This window comes from Bombus pascuorum, chromosome 2, assembly GCF_905332965.1.
Source record: "Bombus pascuorum chromosome 2, iyBomPasc1.1, whole genome shotgun sequence".
In the NCBI taxonomy this organism is placed as follows: Eukaryota; Metazoa; Arthropoda; class Insecta; order Hymenoptera; family Apidae; genus Bombus; species Bombus pascuorum.
In genome coordinates, this window is record NC_083489.1 from 7,096,263 (window position 1) to 7,114,773 (window position 18,511).

General features: G+C 28.4%; 4 protein-coding genes and 1 long non-coding RNA gene across 8 annotated transcripts in view; 4 read left to right on the top strand and 1 right to left on the bottom strand.

The window, feature by feature from the left end:
• LOC132916274 (uncharacterized) overlaps window positions 1-1,737 on the bottom strand; it is a 349,285-nt gene extending 347,548 nt beyond the window's left edge. For all 3 annotated transcript variants that reach the window (XM_060976131.1, XM_060976132.1, XM_060976130.1), the window contains exon 1: window positions 482-1,737. The gene's annotated coding sequence lies outside the window, so the exon portion shown is untranslated. The remainder of the gene's footprint in view (window positions 1-481) is intronic.
• A 3,608-nt stretch (window positions 1,738-5,345) lies between these two features.
• On the top strand, window positions 5,346-5,806 carry LOC132916214 (uncharacterized). Its single transcript, XR_009660042.1, has 2 exons — window positions 5,346-5,457; window positions 5,687-5,806. It is a non-coding gene; the product is annotated as an uncharacterized LOC132916214 (long non-coding RNA).
• Window positions 5,807-7,911: 2,105 nt separating this feature from the next.
• LOC132916293 (lipid droplet-associated hydrolase) lies at window positions 7,912-10,042 on the top strand. The gene is made up of 3 exons (XM_060976172.1): window positions 7,912-8,412; window positions 8,480-8,671; window positions 8,748-10,042. Exons 1-3 carry the CDS (start codon window positions 8,104-8,106, stop codon window positions 9,174-9,176), a joined length of 930 nt encoding a protein of 309 aa, XP_060832155.1. The 5' UTR covers window positions 7,912-8,103; the 3' UTR covers window positions 9,177-10,042.
• Window positions 10,043-10,173: 131 nt separating this feature from the next.
• On the top strand, window positions 10,174-18,304 carry LOC132916296 (protein shisa-4-like). Of its 2 annotated transcripts, XM_060976176.1 has the most exons (6): window positions 10,174-10,434; window positions 10,505-10,618; window positions 12,534-12,693; window positions 14,641-14,765; window positions 17,083-17,184; window positions 17,424-18,304. In XM_060976176.1, the coding sequence occupies exons 2-6, from the start codon at window positions 10,558-10,560 to the stop codon at window positions 17,516-17,518; spliced, it is 543 nt and encodes a 180-aa protein (XP_060832159.1). In that variant the 5' UTR covers window positions 10,174-10,434; window positions 10,505-10,557; the 3' UTR covers window positions 17,519-18,304. The 2 variants fall into 2 exon arrangements, with proteins under 2 accessions (XP_060832159.1, XP_060832160.1); XM_060976177.1 differs by having other exon boundaries at window positions 10,174-10,618; window positions 17,086-17,184.
• LOC132916298 (uncharacterized protein KIAA1143 homolog) overlaps window positions 13,000-18,511 on the top strand; it is a 42,051-nt gene continuing 36,539 nt past the window's right edge. Inside the window, exon 1 of the mRNA XM_060976179.1 lies at window positions 13,000-13,012. The gene's annotated coding sequence lies outside the window, so the exon portion shown is untranslated. The remainder of the gene's footprint in view (window positions 13,013-18,511) is intronic.

Consider the following 18,511-nt stretch of genomic DNA (forward strand, 5'->3'; position numbering starts at 1 on the left):
AATGTTAAAAATAAGCTAATAAATATTTACATGTACAATTATCATAAAATTTTATCACATTTTGATTTCAATTATTTCTAAACGCCTTAGAATTCTATAATATTCTATATAATCCCTCTGTAATTTTCTATAACATTCTATATCTACAATAGAATATGTCGAATTTTCATTAACGATGGTTTAGCATAAAATGGCGCGAAAACGAAATATCATGTGACCTACACCTTGAGATTAGATATGTATTTCGTAAAGCAAGAAATTCATAAAAAACGCGCCAAAAATTTAAATTCCATCACAACGCAATAATCTTACATAGTTTGCTGAAGCATCAAGTTAGTTTCGATAGAAACTTCGATCGAACTTTTCCGAAGTGAAGAATTTTAAATCATAAACGCAATTTTGTGGTTGAAAGCACGAAGAAACGGAAACAAGTACAACCGCGTTAAACTCGTCGTGGTGAAAGTTTCGTAACAATACTTACCTGCGATTAAGCAGAACTCCACTGTGACGACTATACGAACGCTCCGTAAAGACAGATTCTGGTCATCCTGGAGAGATGTCTCCAAGAAAAAAACGTATCCGTTCAGAAAATCATGCTTCTTCAAAAACACCAAGTCGTAATAACGTAGCCGTCGGAAGTCGTTACTCCTTTTATGATTCTTATTCCGACTCGAACACACCACCGTAATTCACTCGTTTGTTCACTATTCACTGCGCGACATCGAGTTTCACTTATAGATACGCAACAAGCAAAACAACAAAATCAGTAAACAAAGTTCGTATAACTTCCGCACATTCACTTCAAAACAAAGAACATGGCTCTCGCGATCTCTCTCGAACACCCGAAATCGTTGGAAACAGCCAATAGCATGAATGTCCGTTTTTACGTATCAAATATCTCTTAATCGATCCGCAACGATAAAAACTTAATACGTTCGAAAACCAAACCGAGCGAGATGAAGTAATAAACATAGGACAAATCAGGTAAATATTTATGGAGATGGATCTTCGTTTGGCATTGTCGTCCTTCTGTCGAAAGAAGGTATTGAGATTACGAACCACGAAAAGCTACATTTTCAACGAATATCTCGAAATATTTAACGAATAAGAATTCTTACAGTTCTTTGAAATTTCTCAGTTCGTATCGAAGCAAGGTACTCATTTCGATACTATTATCGTTTTCTCGAACTTCGCTTGCATAAAGACCGTGAAGATATCGATAAGAACATGGACAACTCGATACAGACATTCGATTAGTAAATTCGAATTGGAGAAGAGTCGCAACTCGCAACACAACGATAATCGAAACGGAATCCGGTGACTTATACGCTTCAGTTATATTCCCTTTAATGCGGGCGCCGGCCGGCTTAAAGCTGTGCAACCTAACAAACCTAGCGGCTCTCCTTGCATTCGATCGGTAGCTGGAGAATTTTTTAAACACGCTTGACGATCCACTTGATACCCCATCAACGTACGAATCACTTTTTCCAAACGTTCAACACGCTTGCATTTTTATTATACGAAGTTTTGTCGTCACGTTCACAGGTTCGTTCGGTCACGCACTGAGAAAATTTACATTGGTTGATATTTCCGTATAAGTGGAACGACGTATAACTCGTTTCAAAATATCACGTATACATATGTCAAGATTCAATCGACGGACAAGTAATCTCCTTCGTTTCCGGTAAAAGGAGATCTACCCGTAACGCGGCGCATTATAACGTACTCACCATCGAGCGGTTGAATTGTGACTGCAGCTAGCTGGGTTCGATGCCGTCTCCCCCACTACCACGCTTAACAGCTAACTGGCGAAACGCCTAGAAGGGTAGTGGATGTTTCGAAGGTTACGCCCATTGCCACGCCCTCCGCTCTGTTCACACCTCCTTTGGTCGCGCCTCTTTTTTTCGGGACTTCACAAGGACTCCCTTAGTCCCCTAAAGTGCGTTCGAGCAACTTGAATATTCTCGCGCGCTTTTTTTGAAGTAGGTACAACCTGATCAAGAAAAATTATATGTAATATTACGTCGAGTATTTAAGAGAACAACTGTAAATGAAATAACAATGAAAAAGGTAAATTAAAATTGCAAAAATATGTGAAATATTTGAACAAACAAATGTATCGTGAATTGCGATGGAATATAATTTACGAAATGAAAAATACCTAAATGTTCGAATGAATAATCTTTTATCAACTTTGGATGTGAATGCAGCAAATAAATATGTACAGATAAATTCTGTCTGCGATAAACACGTATGCTACATGTTCGAATGCTCTTTTTGATTTCTCCTTGACGTTGTATTTTTCAGATTAAAGGATGTGAATTGAACGCTTATTTATATACGAATATATCGAAATATAGGAATGATCAAAATATTATCGTGCTTCGTAATATTAAACATGGAAAGTTAATACTTTAGAAAACTGTATGATTCTTTTTCCTTGGAAAATTACAATATGTCTCTCAATATTACAATATGTATATCAGCAAATAATGCAATGAAAGCAATAAAATAAGGAATTTAACGTATAGCATAACTAAGTATGTAATTAGGTATGTATCAACTAAATATTGGTAACTTTCTTTCACAACATAACCTATAACTAGGACAATTTAAGTATTTAAATATACATACAATTTTTAAGTTGTATTGGCAAAATCATATTATTCATCGTTTTAATTGTTAACTGAAGACTCGTTAAAAAATTATAAATGCAATAATGCTACTTAATATGATTGATATGCATTCCATTTTTAATTTTCAGTCAAGTTTCTTGAATGATTAAAAAAACATTCTTATTCTCAATTGTTTTAATCAATAGGACTTTATATCTATACCTAAGCATTATTACTAGATAAAATAATTATTTGTTAATGATAAGACTTTAAAATCGCTATACTTAAACTTAAGTACATACATACATACTTACAGTTTCAAGAAATTATGATAAGTTGTTTGTTTCAAAGATAAAATATATTTTTTGTTATGAAGTAAGTAATCTATAAATTAAATTATTACCCAAGCATGGATAATTTCATTTTTACGATATTAATATAAAATAATTCTCGTGGTAAGATAAAAAATTGAATCAGTGAAAATAAAATATCTATATGCTTCGCTATTTATTAGATATCTGTAGGCTGTAGAGCATAATCTTCTGAGTGTTAGTAAGTTTTCTGCCAAACAAATATTATAGAACTTTTTATAAATAACGTATGGTATCTCGGTATCTAGATAACGCATGATTGATTGAACGAATAAAATGTCTATGATAAGGTTGTGTAAAGACTTACCAGTATAAACCGATCTGAAATACTTTCTTTCACGCAAATACCTGAAATACCTGTACAAAAATTATTGTACTATTATTACATTACTTTCCTAAAATTTAGTTCTAAAACATCTTGTTAAAATATACAGCACGAACAGGAATATTCTCTAGTAATTATTAACTACACTTATTTTATTATGATTAGATATTCTAGCGAACTTCTATTACGACATAAGAAAATCCGAAATTATAACTCGAGAAATATTAAAAATCATACATTAATCAATATACGCTACGATTGCTACTGTGGTACGTATTATGTAATTATGTACGTAGAGGTATCAACGTACCAACAATAAATAACACAATTCGATCACGTTATGGTTTTGTACAATTAATTTTATAATAACAAATGGAAATTAGATGGTAGACGTATTGTAATAGTATATTTTATAATGCAACGCTAATATTGTATATATATTTGCAATACCTATACCTATTTTTTACGATTTATACATGGTATAATGTACTCGGGGGTTAGGTTAGGGTTAGGTTAGGATTAGGTATCTATGTGTTATGAAGTATCTATATATACATACTATATTATAAACCTAAATATGAACCTATATCTATGCACTTAACAATGTTACAATTTTATACCAAAATATGATACGTATTACCTACATATGTAAGTATCAAAATATTGAAGATATTAACATGCATATCTGTTACTAGATATATATGTATATGTACAACTGTCTACATACGTGGTAAGTAGGAACTTATATATTGTATTGCAATAGTATTTCAGTTGTTACAATAATTTGTTTGCAATAAATATATCGCAACAAATAAACATCTTTCAAAAATCATACAACAGGCATGTATAATAATACTCTACGCACTTCGCATTTTTTCATTTAATTTTTTAAATAATAATGAATATAAGAATATAAAAATGTGAAAATTGAAACAACCGTCGATATCATATGACCAATACATATGTACAGAGTAAACATTTTTATTAATTATTAAATGTTTATATGAATATTGTTCATAACTTTCTATTAGAATATAAGAAGTTTCAGAAGAAAAGTATTATTCTTATTATAATATCTAGAACTACAAATTAAAAGAAGAATAGAAATATCTGGAAGTACAGTTTTTAATTACAAGAACCTAGTACTTGAGTTCTAAGAACATCTGTGTATGTATTTATTTCTTTATGGTAGTACCTGTTGCATTAAATTTAAGATCTAATCTTTGTTACAAAATATGTAATAGGTACTAAATGCATTGGAGGTAACAAAAACGCTAGTTGTACGCATGCAATAAAACTCTATAAAACTTAATGTGATCTTTAATTTAATATGCAATAGTTCCTCAAACATATGTAACCCTGATAAGACAAACGCCATAATAATAGAATCATACTCATAATTAAAAAACCTCAATCCAACATATATATTTCCATAACGTATTATAATATGTACTATACTTTTTATTTGTAACGTTCTTTCTTCTTACAGAATATCTTGTATTTTTCCAAGAATCAATTCACGTATACAACAAATATCTCCACCGTATCTGTCGTTTATTACTCATCCAGACGAGATACATAACCGCGTGCGTGACCATTCCCACACGTAGTCTCTCCAACTGCAAATAATATCTAAAAATTCATGCAAATGAAAAAAGAAGAAGGGTAGGAATGATGAAAAATTCTGTAGCAGAGATTGAATTTCGTCCGAAATGGCCAGTTAAGAGAATAAAATGGTACGGAAGAACGGTCATCCGATTACCTGGAAGTGCGTGCGCGTCATCGTCAGCATGGCGCTTCCCCGTGCGTCCCCGTGGCGCCACGGCTGCCTTGAACTTCCGTCCTGCCCCACGAGCAACCCGAACCCCCCACCCCCCTGCATCGTTACACCAGAGAAGCGAATGGTGCCGTTTTATGCGGTTTTTGCTGACAGTGATGCGGTACCACCCGGTACAAGTTAGTTCTGGATGCCGCTCCGCCTACCGACACCATCGCAGTCACACGTAGTACCTATGTTGCGCATGCGCAGCATACAGGGCTATATGACGCGTGTTCGAATTACCCTCCGCCATCTTTCCACCAGCCGGAATCAGTGATACAACTCAACGTGACTCTTCGCTCTCCATCCTTGTCTACCATACACGCCGTAAGTATACGATGCCTTGCCTGCGCGGCTTTCTAGCTTTCTCTCTCTCTCTCTCTCACACACACACACTCTCACTCTCACTCGCTCACTCACTTTCTCCCTCTCTCTCTCTAATACATTCTGTCTTCATCTCTATCTATCTGTCGTTCCTTGATGCTATCTTCTTCTCTCTCACTCGATACCTTTCTATCTCGCCCTTTCTCGCACTTGTTTGATTCTCCTGGAGCAGATATTGCCGCGTCTACTGCTGTCGCAGTGCACCGTGGGAAATACGCTATCAGGGAAGCTACCAAAATGGCGGCCCACTAACTTCTGCGCCTAGATAGAGATTTATACTGAATCTTTATTTTACTAAAATAACACTCTCTACTTTCTATAAACTGTAACTTGGCTATACTTAACTTGGCAATGCTTTACATATGTAGACAACTTTATTTAACCAATGGACGCGCATGCTGGTTAAGTGAATGAAATATTAGTGTTAATATTGCAACTTTGTACGAATTCTAAAATTAATCGTATGCGTCATGCTAGATATTAACTTGTCTATTATGTTGTATAATTTGGAAAACAGAAACTCATTGGTTTTGCAAATATCGATATTTGTTTTCTTTTTTTACACAAGGAGGAGGAAATTCATAACGAAGCATAAGTTTTTACTGGATATAAAAAGAAAATAATTAAAAGCTCTATATAGTATGTAATTTAGAAGTTTGCTAAGATATTTTATTGTATTTACATATCTACAACATAATAGGTAAATAGAAAATACTTCCCTTAAGAAATAATTTTTCAGTTACGCAATTATTTAATTTAAATTATTAAAAATATTGATAATTACAGAAACAAAATTAAGTAAATATCTTTTATGAATTGTATATTACAAGAGTTATTTCTTATCAAAGCAATTTTGTAATAAAAACATTAGTTTAGTTAACATAATAGTTACCTATTAAAATCTATAGTTGCTTTAAAGCTTTTCCTGTATGATAATATTTTATTATATTAGAATACATATATATTGAGTCATCTCATAAGATCATTTTTCCAATATACTTTTTAAAGCAAAATTTCAATCACACCTGTTAAATTATGAAAATTGAAAATATATCATCTTCCCGTTCTATTACCTGTTCCCATCATCCCCATCATTCCCATTTATCTTTTGGTAAAGATATTTTATGCCTTCGCTATAAAATATTTGTGATTTTTCACTAAAATATTTTTTGATAAAATCATTTATAAATGTTTATAAAATATTATTTGATTTTCATCTTTTAATCTCAATAAGTATCGTCAAATTTTTTGCCAGTTAGAAAATGTTACAGCGAAGAAATAAATAGCAATTTGGGAATTCAATATATAGAGAATATGGAATATGTGATAAAACTTCCCAATTAAATATTCACATAATTCTTTTGTATATTTTGTGCCACACATACTCTAGTATCGCAATGATATAGAAATGGTGATAATTATTCCCAAAAATATTTTAGTGTAGAGCCATAAAAGTTTCAGAAGACTAATTGTAGAATGAGAATATGATTACACATTTGCATAGCATCTACAGATATGTGTCGAATTCTGGTCCAAATACCATAGTAAAAACCGAAACGAACTTATGGGATGACTTAATATATAAAATAATTATACCTTCTGTTTTAGTGATTGATTCTAATTATATTTTGACCATCTAATTCCTACTATCAGTTATTACTTTTACAACAGAATGTGTGTAAATACACACATAATAAATATCCGAATAAGATCGTATTAAAAATTAAAATTTGATCAATATAATTTTATTGTATACGCTACCGTAAAATATAATTATTATAAAAATGTAAAAGAATTTATACTTCTAGACGTATAAAAATAATTACAAAGTTTCATAAAATTATATACAAAACCACAAAAAAAAATTTAATATAAAATATAAAACATCTGGAATTGAACTGGGATTTTCGTATTTTGGACTGTATAGTTTGCTCAACTAAGCTTCTTCGATGATAGGATATATATATATATATATATATATAGTTTCATTTCAATATCATATTGAATACATGCATACGTACAATATAAAATGTCACCAAAATTGTGTTTCGATATTTATGTATTAGTGTTATAGCTTCTTAAAATTGTAAGTTACTTATATTTATAATGAAAATACAGAAATCTGTTACTGGAGAATGAAATGTCATTAATTGATTAAGAATACAAAATTCGAAACAAAAGCTTAGTGTAACGTCAACAAAGTCTTGCTTCTTAAAATTTGTTAGGTTAAATTTATCTAATTATTAGTCATCTATCAATTATTAATCTATCTAGATTCTTAAATAGAAATAGCCTTTACACGTGATCCGTTACTACAGGTATGTTAACCCAATATTTCTATTTAATTTGTGTCTAAAAAATATTAGGTTTTGTTCTACTAGAACTAAATGAATCATACGTAATTCAATAAAATAATATAAAACAAAAAATGTACATCTATTATAAAAATATAATAAAACGAAAGAAACTTTTGGGACAACCAAACATAATGCATAGCAATTAAATATATTTTGCAATAAATTTGATAGATACTAATGGAGAATTAGAAACATATTATATATATTAAAAATCTTATTATAGCAAAGAACAATGCAACGTGCTATGTTACAAATAAATGGCATACCGACTCAAGTAATTACAGAAGGTCGTTGGGTAGAAGAAGGTCTTGCAGAGTATGGTAAGAAAGACATAGTACTTGTTATTACAGGTAACCCTGGCGTTGCAGAATTTTATGAAGGATTTATAAAAACTATAAAATCAAGACTTCCTACTGAAGTACCTGTTTGGGTGGTTGGAAATGCTGGTCATGTACAACCACCAAACAATTTGGCAATTACTATGCCAAGTAATTCAACTTGGAACGAACATTATAGTTTAATGGCACAATTAGAGCACAAGGTATTTTTATTTACTAAATTTTATTGCTCTATGGAAGAAACTTTAAATCATCATAATTTAATTACAGAAAGATTTCATAAAAAAGTATGTACCAGAAGATGCAAGACTGCATCTTATTGGACATTCAATAGGGAGTTGGATGATATTAAATATATTAAAAGATGATATCATTGCTAAAAAAACAACCAAATGTTATCTATTATTTCCAACCATAGAACATTTAGCCACAAGCACTAATGGATGGATATTCACTAAAATTGTAAGTTCTTTCGTTATCAAAATATTATTTTACATAGTAGCATATAGAATGTCAATTAAAAAGTAACTTTTTTCAGATATCGCACCTTGCATTCTTTTTCATTTCTTTTTCTTGGATTTTTCAATGTCTTCCACATGTTTTACAAATCTTTCTTATCAGTATAATAACACTATTAAAAGGAATTCCTTCAAAATACAATAACGCAGTACTTCAATTGCTAAATCCTCATGTTATAGAAAGGATAATTAAAATGGCAAAGGAAGAAATGGAAATAGTAAAAGAACGAGATGATGATATAATTTCAAAATATGCAGATAAATTATGGTTTTATTATGGTAATTGTGATGGTTGGACACCAGTTAAATATTACAAAGATTTGAAATCTAAACATTCTGATCTCAATGCAGAATTATGTAAGCATGGTTATGATCATTCCTTTGTTTTGCATTATGATAAAGAAATGGGAAAGCTTGTTGCAGATGTAATTAATGATAACATATTGTAATCTTAAAAACGATAAACGATAATTAATCTTTTTGTCATATTTTTAAAACATATATTTAGTTGATAACTAATAATTCATATTATTTTAAAGCTTTTATTAATATCTTAATAGTTAAATAATTTTTTAATGCTAAAACATCTTAAATGCTAAAACAGCTTAAAACTTCTCACATAAAAAACATTGGTGCAATATGTTTACATTCAACCTTATTAAAATCATAACTCTGTGATTTGAAATCCAAATTTTAAATGTTTTTACATGAAAAGCACGAGTATAGGGAGCACTACGTTATTCAATTCATGCTTAATGTTACTAAGTATTTCATCATGTACTAGCTTATTAGCAATAACTTGTGAGAGATATTGTATTATATGTAAACATATTGATATTATACTAGATGATCAATTAAATTTGGCTCTTTTATGAATTTCAAAATTGATCATGGATTTTTCCATTTATGAAGTTATCTTCAAGAATTTTGGTTTTATCACAAAATCTATTATTCTTTCAGCAGTTTACAAGGGGATTATTAGCAATACGCTCATTAAATTATTAAATTATATTCAATTTATTTATTTCGTAACAGAAATTAAAATGAAGATATCAATAATACACAAAAATATATGTGTATCTTTTAATTTACTTTTATTGTCATTTATTATATCTAAATTGCGCGCGCGCGCGCGCGCGCGCGTGTGTGTGTGTGTGTGGTGCGTGTATTGGTGAATACAATTCAAAATAAAATACTAATATTTTAAAATTTTGCATGTTTGTGCAATTTCAAAATCACAAAATTAGTATGTTCTATACTGAAACAATTAAACGTTATTTGCTTTATATGTTAAGAAATAAATATGTTATTATACAGCATTACATGTGTTTTATTTAAATAAAAATAGTCTTTTCCTAAAATGTACGAAGATTTTTCTGAATGATTATAAGTTAGTGTAAAACTATATATATAATAGAAAGGATTAATACAAATGTAAAATAAGAAATGCACATCGTTTAACTTACAAAATTAAATCATAATCTAAATTCAAATATAATTCAATATACATATAATGTTGATATAATTTAATATTCAAACAAGTACTTTATGACTAGTGACAAATTAAAGTTACCGCTAAAAGCGTGATTAAATGGTCGGCTTTCTTCGGCAATATTCGGCTGACGCAAGGGATAGGGCTGACCAATATTCGACACTATATTCAACAGTCTGCAACTTGCAGCATTCCGTTACGTAGTAGCGAGAAGAGTTTGTATATTACGTTTCTTTATTAATTGTATAGTTAATAGGTATCTCAATCTCAGTGTATTATTTTTAGGGTCAATCTTGTTGAAGCCATAATTCTGTGATTTGAAATTCAAGTTACTTAAAATGTCGCGTGTTACTACTACTTTATTCCTACTTATTGGCATCAACACGGCGTTATGTTATGGTAAGTGTGAGACTTCAGAGTACTGAATATGTTTTTCTAGTAACAGGGTGGTATCAATATAAAAGTAATCTGGTAAAATTAGATACGTACTACAATAACTGATTCACTATGATTATTAACTATTAGAAATTCAGAGTTTTGCACTCAAACTCGGTGTAATCCATCTGAAATCTAGATAAAAATATTGCCCTGTGATTTTGCCTTATGTATATATGTATACAGTAGAAAATAATGGATATCGTCAGCAAATACATTTTTTATACTTACAACCTTTCGTAACTGATTTCTGAGAAAGAAATACATCATTGATTTTAAAAGATTTATATTTAATATAGATTAAATATAATTAACATAGATTAGAGTATATATATTTACAGTACTTTAAGCTTTAAATTACGACATCTATAAATTGTAAGCATCAAATATTGTAAGAAATGAAAAATTTTTCTGTATTATATGTTGTATAAAAATATTAATATTGTTCATTTTACGTTTTTATGACTAGTATTTGAATGGTCTTTTCTTCATATATTTTGACAAATATTTCAATTCTTTTTTCGATTATATAGTATTAAATAATTAACAAACCTAATTACATTTATTATTTCTCAATTACTTACTTTATGTAGTTTTATGTAAGATCAACATTCGTACATTAATACACATGCAGTTACCTTTGTGAATAATTAACCATATCGTTCAACATCTCTCTTTGTTATTATAATGATATTCGAAGAGGAAAAAATAGTCATATAAAAATATTAAAAATTTAGGATTTTGTGGATAACTTAAGATTCTCTGATGGGCGCTCTGAAATCTGATGTACGCTCATAAAAATTGATTAGGCTGTAATCTATTATAAGTAAACATTTTTTAACTACTTTCGTTTTCAGAATAAGAAGTTTCATTGTTTAAAAATATAGCTCATATTGCTATTAACTAATCTACATTAGTAACTATCTTTTTATTAATGTCATCTTAATCAACATTGTTTGTATATATTTTTATTTTATCATCAAAATAAGTGCGTTTGTATTGTATTAAAATTACGTAAAATTGTATTGTTAAAATAATTTGAAAGAATTATATAAGTACGTAATATATCGACAAACAAGTTTATAGCTTTTTTTTAATGATCTTAATAATCTAATGGTTATTCATAGAATATCTCAGCAATCTTTTTTCTTCCAATTTTCTTTTAATTCGATAAATAATTTGAAAATCAGTTTATAATAACAGCGACCACGATCATCGATTTTTATGAAACATATACTCAAATTATAATTTCATATTTTTTATTTAGTCTACATCATCCTTTATCTTTTTATTTTAATTTGAAAGTTTGGTTTATCTGAATCGTTGAAATATAAGACCGGAAGCTGACGCTATCAACGACAGCTATTTCATTTATCTACGTATTGTATGTATATGTAAAATATTAAATTGACTATAGTTAATTTAATCAACTGAAATTTTTATCATGCAGTTGCTTATAATTTCTGCGATTATAAATAAGGAATAGATGTATAATTCTTTAATTACATGATGAATTAATAACAATATATATATGAAATGAAATTATTTATAGAAATTAGGAATGTTTTCTATTTAACCAAAATTAAACATAGAATACACAAATAATGATATTAAAAACTGCGTCGAGTATGTAAATAATGCATACAGTAAAGTATTTAAAATGACATATATATAATTATCTTAAACAATATTTAGCATAAAAAGAACGTTCCAAAACAAGAAATATAATAATTTGTATAAATCCTAGCATACTCGATAATATTTTAGTTATTATTTATTCATACATTATATACATATATATTATACACACACACACACGCGCGCGCGCGTGTGTGTATGTATATTTATTAATGTCCCCAAACGAAATTAATTGTTTTAGGAATGGAATGCACGTTCGGGAACAAAAACTTCATATCACGAGCAATCAATTCATGTCCAGGATTGCTTGATCCTGAGGAAAGATCTTATTGTTGCTATAATATGCCTAATGAAAGCGTTTATTGCTGTGATGCCATGGAATTTACTTTGCAATCGTCATGGTAAAAGAATTAACGTTAATATCTTTGTTTCTGTAATCTTTTTGTAATTTTGTTTATGCTTTTGTTATCGTTTGTGCATGAAATCGCTAATTGATTAATGCTGCATTTAAATAGGAACATCTAAATATCCGTTACTAATGATCGTGTGAAAAAACTCGAGAAGTCAAAAATATACTGTTTAGACGGACATATGTAATGGTAATAGTGACATTTTTTAATGAAATTTCAAGGTCATCATTGTTTTTTTTAATGGAACCATATATTTTCTAATATATTAATCGATCCATCTCAACATTCTCTATAAAAAAAATATTAATCTGTTTGTCGAAAAACAATTACTTCAACAAATATTTTGTCTTTAATTTTGTTAAATTGAGTGTATGAAAAACAAGGAAAAATGCGAAGCGATATTCCTATGTTTATGTTGTCTGAGGAGTCTTTTCAATAATAGATATAAATAAGACAGATATTTAAATGATCCCATTTAGTCGAATCACCCACCATACAATGTAAAGCGCAGAGGAAGAATAGTTCATTCTGATAACTTGAAATTGAACTAATATTTTAATAATGATATTGATAACGGCACACCTTATTTTGACCACCTACTCAATTTTTACTTCCACTTATAGATATGATAGCCATTTGAAAAGAAATTTATCATTTACTGAATAGCAGCGAGGTAAGCTAAAACGAACGAATTGGTTCTGCAACCACGTTTATTCGTTGAAGTATATATTGAAACATATATACTTAGGAGTGATTCATCTCAGGCTCATAGTTAAAAGCAAAGTTATCATTAGTACAACGGTTTAAACAGCGAAAAAATATAACATAAATTAAAAAATAGCTGATAAAAATAATATGAAATTTATTTATTTAGTAGAAATCTTAAATTGATGAGACAATCATGTTTACCAGCTTTCCTTTACCTACGTTATCTTTCCAAAAACAGATCTCATCCGTTAACTATGACATACGATACTTCTTTGTATTCGTTGTAACATCTTTGTATGCTATGCTATAGCAGTCTGATATTAGTTATAACAATTATTCATTGTAGCATATCTTACTATAGCATGCAGTACATACATATATGCATACATGTATGCTTTAGCATAGCTAAGTTCAGTTCCTTTCTTATCTCTCTGTATATTTACAAATTAAAACGTGAGATGTATAAACGCATTCCAGACAAACGTATATATATATATGTAATATGATCATATCGGTGTATGAACTTCACCCAGACTAAATTCAAACTTAATCCACTATAGTAAATTTGTTACTAAAGTAAAGATATCAAAAATATCTTCAGGTTTATAACTACCTATTCTATTACAATATATTGCTCTTTCTATTACTATTATTACTATTACCTATCTTTGAATCCCTCATTCCTGTCCCCTCGTATCTCCTCCTTCTTATCCTCCAGATATCCTAATCATTCTATTATTTCTTTGTAACTCGGTCCCTCCACTATTTCTTCCAGTCTCATACTTCTGCCCTCCATTACACTGCATTTATCCACCCAATGTTCTAAACTCTTTACTATAACACAACATACATTTTCTCTGTTCTTCCTTCAACCAGTATCTATTAGCTTCTTCTGCATTTAAATAATTTATTATTACAGGGTTATCAAATCAAGTGCAAATGTCTGTGCATTTCATTAATTTAACTTAATCCATATAAGTTAGTTCATAACAATATCTATACGTGATAATATTTATATTAAAAAAATGCACATATTTTCTATAAAATAGTGACTCTGTAACACATCTATTAGCGTGTTAATATATGTATTAAATAAACTGTTACTAAAACGATTGAAATAATATTAAAATTAAATAATAATATAATAATTTAAAGTGTCCAGTACAATTCATTATAGACATAAAATGATTTAACTTTGCTTGATTTTGTTTCATGAATTCTTTTTTATAGGTTAGCGCTGATAATAGTTACCCTATCAGTCATTGTGTTTACAACAGTAGTATGCTGCATATCCTGCCTATGCTGTAATTGCTGTCCATGGTATCGCAGACGTCATCAAGGAACAGTTTATGGAAGTAAGAATCTTTTTGTATAATATTCGCGTTTTAAAGATATTATTCTATATCATTAGACAAAAATTTTCATAACAATCGTCAATTTAATTTTGTTATTTTTCCTTTTACTATTCTTCTTTTTATGATATAAAAATTGGTCTAAACATTTTTAACTAAACAGATATTTAATTAAAGTAGTTGAAAATATTATTACTATTACCATATATACAATATATAGACCACTTTTTATATTATTTTATATACTCAATTTTTATAATATATCATATCTCATGGAAATATCATTTATTGATTTTCTTTCTTTTTTATATTGCTTCTTAAACATATACATATAAATAATATTATTTAATTAAATAAGTAATCTATTACCTAATTTTTAATTTTTATTAAATACTTATTTGTAGAGACAGTCGAAACGAATATTAAAAAAGAAACAGTTTATTTACTTATAAAATAGATTTGCAGGGAAAGTAATAGCTAATTTCGTCCTGTAATTATTTTTAGGGCCACCTATGATCTGATTCCATTTCATCACATCTTCCAATCTCCTGACATTACATATAATATTTCCTATAAGTATATATCGAATTACATATGTTTTTTAAATATTTTTACTTCGCTTTCTATTTGTATAATCTTAACGCATTGAACTTATGTGCTTATAAAATTTTTTAACGTATATGTAGATGCGCGACTTTGAAAACTATGTAACGCTCAGTACTTCAAGAACAGTACTTCAATCGCAATATGGTACAGTTTTGTTGAAGAAACAATTCTAGAAATATCCTAATGACAAATCACAGTGTTCAGCTTACATTGTTAGAAACAATGTTAGAAAATTATTTATTACTTGACAATATAATGCGCTTAATATAAGTACATTGTCAAGTATAACAACTACATATACTTATCCAATGTTATGAATGACAATTATGTTGGTAAGACTTTCACGCGTTTTCCTTGAACTCTTTGCATGCCAAAAAAAATTCTACGACCTTGAATTTTCAGGCAATCAAAGAGTGATCAAACATTCCATGATTAGTTTTTTTTTATACAAAAGTTGTGATATTTTTTTGCTTTTTTTATATCTATGTTATGTAACAAATATATCAATAATATAAGGCGTTTGTAAAATTAAATAAACAAGCGCGAGTCGTGTTTATTTAATGAAAACTAATACACGTATAACGATGTTTATTATATTTTACATTTATTTTAAAGATTCGATCTTATAGATATATACATTGAAATATAGTACATATTTACATGTTAAATGTCGTATTAAAACCGTTATGCAAGTATAAAGTTTATCCATATATTTGCAAATTGCAAGATTTTATTTTTACGAGATTACACAGCAAAACAATTGACTTCCATTCTTAGTACATAATATCTACTTTTATACGCGATTTTATCCTGACATACACAAAGTATTCACATACACAAAGTATGATAATATTTGTGACCCACTTTTTGTTTATATGTACTTCAATGACGAATGACAGAAAGCTATCGAATTTTGTAAAAAAATGTAAACTTATGATATATAACTAACATATAGATAAGTGCATTTTATTGTAACATTATATAATAAATATCTTTGTGATCTTTCAATGTGAGCAAACATTTTCTTCCCACTGTCACATTAAGAATGATAAAGTATAATATTTTAAAACAACCATGTTACTAAGGTATGTATTGTAAAATATAGGTCACCTAAATTGCCTAACGATTACCGTTAATATAAAAATAAAATGTAAATACTAATTTATTTTTTAATCGGTTTCCATAAAACATGTTGAGAGATAAACTTTACAAAAATATTAATGCAAAGAAAGATAAACAGTATTATTAATGATACTTCAATTACTTGGAATATTTTTTTCTCGTCATCTTTTCTAAAATCGTTTTTAAAGCTTCGTTGTTGGTTTGGAATGCATAATTTGTAGAAAATTCGAAAAATAAAATAATATCTTTTACTACGGAATAATATATAATTTTACTTTTATACGATGAATATGAAAATTGCAATATGATTTTCTTATATCAATCGCGAAAAATATAATTGTTCATAAAAAAATTAAATAAAGACTTGTAGATAATAAAAATTTTTCAAAATATATGTTTTTTTAAACAAGTTATTTAAGCTTTTCACACACGACACAAGTGATAAAGTAGAAACAAACATTGACACATGCATAACAGATTTTCAAACTAGTATCTTTTAACTTAACTCCTATATATTCAAATATTCGTCTACTGTCTCTATAAATAAAATATTCTCCAGAATTGAATTCACTTTACGGGAATTTTGTTCCAGAAGTACAGGTACCTAGTGTGGTACATGTAATTCGACCATCCACGATTATTCCACAACCAACTCCACAATATATAAACATTGCGTGTCCTACGAATTCAGCAGGTGATTATTAAATACATATATATAAAATATAAATAGTATCTATATATATATTTTTGCACAAAAATTTTAATTAACTTATTTTAGACACAATTTACGAAAACTAAAGATGATCTTTTTAATATTTATTTTACTCAATATTAAATATTAATTAGTGTTGTGTTTTACAAGAATATATAAATTTACCTATTCTTTCACTATAATAAAATTTAAATAATAAAATTTAAATTGCCTTTTTCTAGGAATTTCACAACCACCGATTTATTCTGCAGTTATTTATGAAAAACAAGCACCTTATAATCCAAATTATCCAAATATGTCTTCAACGCAACAGTAACGTCGAATAATGTTTTAGGAAGTCCCATCACAAACCGTGTATTTTCGAAACGGAAGCTTGTAACATGATTTTTCGTTTACAAGCGTTACTCGTCTTCTCCTTCCAAGACATTAAAGACGCAGTGAAGTTCCCAGTTTTCATTAATCTTCCTTAATCCTAAAAAGCTAAGGAATGGGGTACTCGTACAATTATTACATTTAAATTACTGTGATATTTCAGTTGAACGCAGGAAATATCAAGATCAGTATTTATTTAGGATATGCGACCTTTTGGATGATTTTACAAGAATATGTCCAAATGGACAATTCAATAAATTATGAACATTTTATTTATACGTAGCCATTCATTAACAAAATGAACTCGGTGCCATATCAATTCTATGAAACTAATATTTTTTTTATATTTAAAAGACTACTGATAGTTACATAACTACACTCTAAATAAGGAAATTAATATGAACAATTTATTATTAAAGCTCTAATGAATTTCAAATATTATAGATACCTTTAAATTGATGTAAAACATACAAATATTGTATGCATTTGGATTCACATTTTTATAGAAGTTTCTGATATTTTTTTACATATTATTTATAAGTATATTTTATTGATTATCTTTATATATTACCACTGAATCCTAATTTAGATTTTTTAAAATATTACTCGCTATATAATTACAAATATCTAAATATTAAAAAATATATGTTAAAGTGTACTACTATGTTTAGTTATTTATAGACACTACTATCACAATGTATAATTTGAAAATAAAATGTTCGATTATTTATTTCGTGTTCAAAATCACTTCCTTTGTTTCTAAAATATATATTTGTAAATAGTATAATGTTTTCGTGCAATACGATTATATTCGTCCTACAATTCTTAAAAATTATATATTATATATTTACGTCGTATATATATTATAAAGCATCATATACAAATGTATATTGTACGTGTTACTTGTATTTTATATTAACATTTTATTATTTTAGAA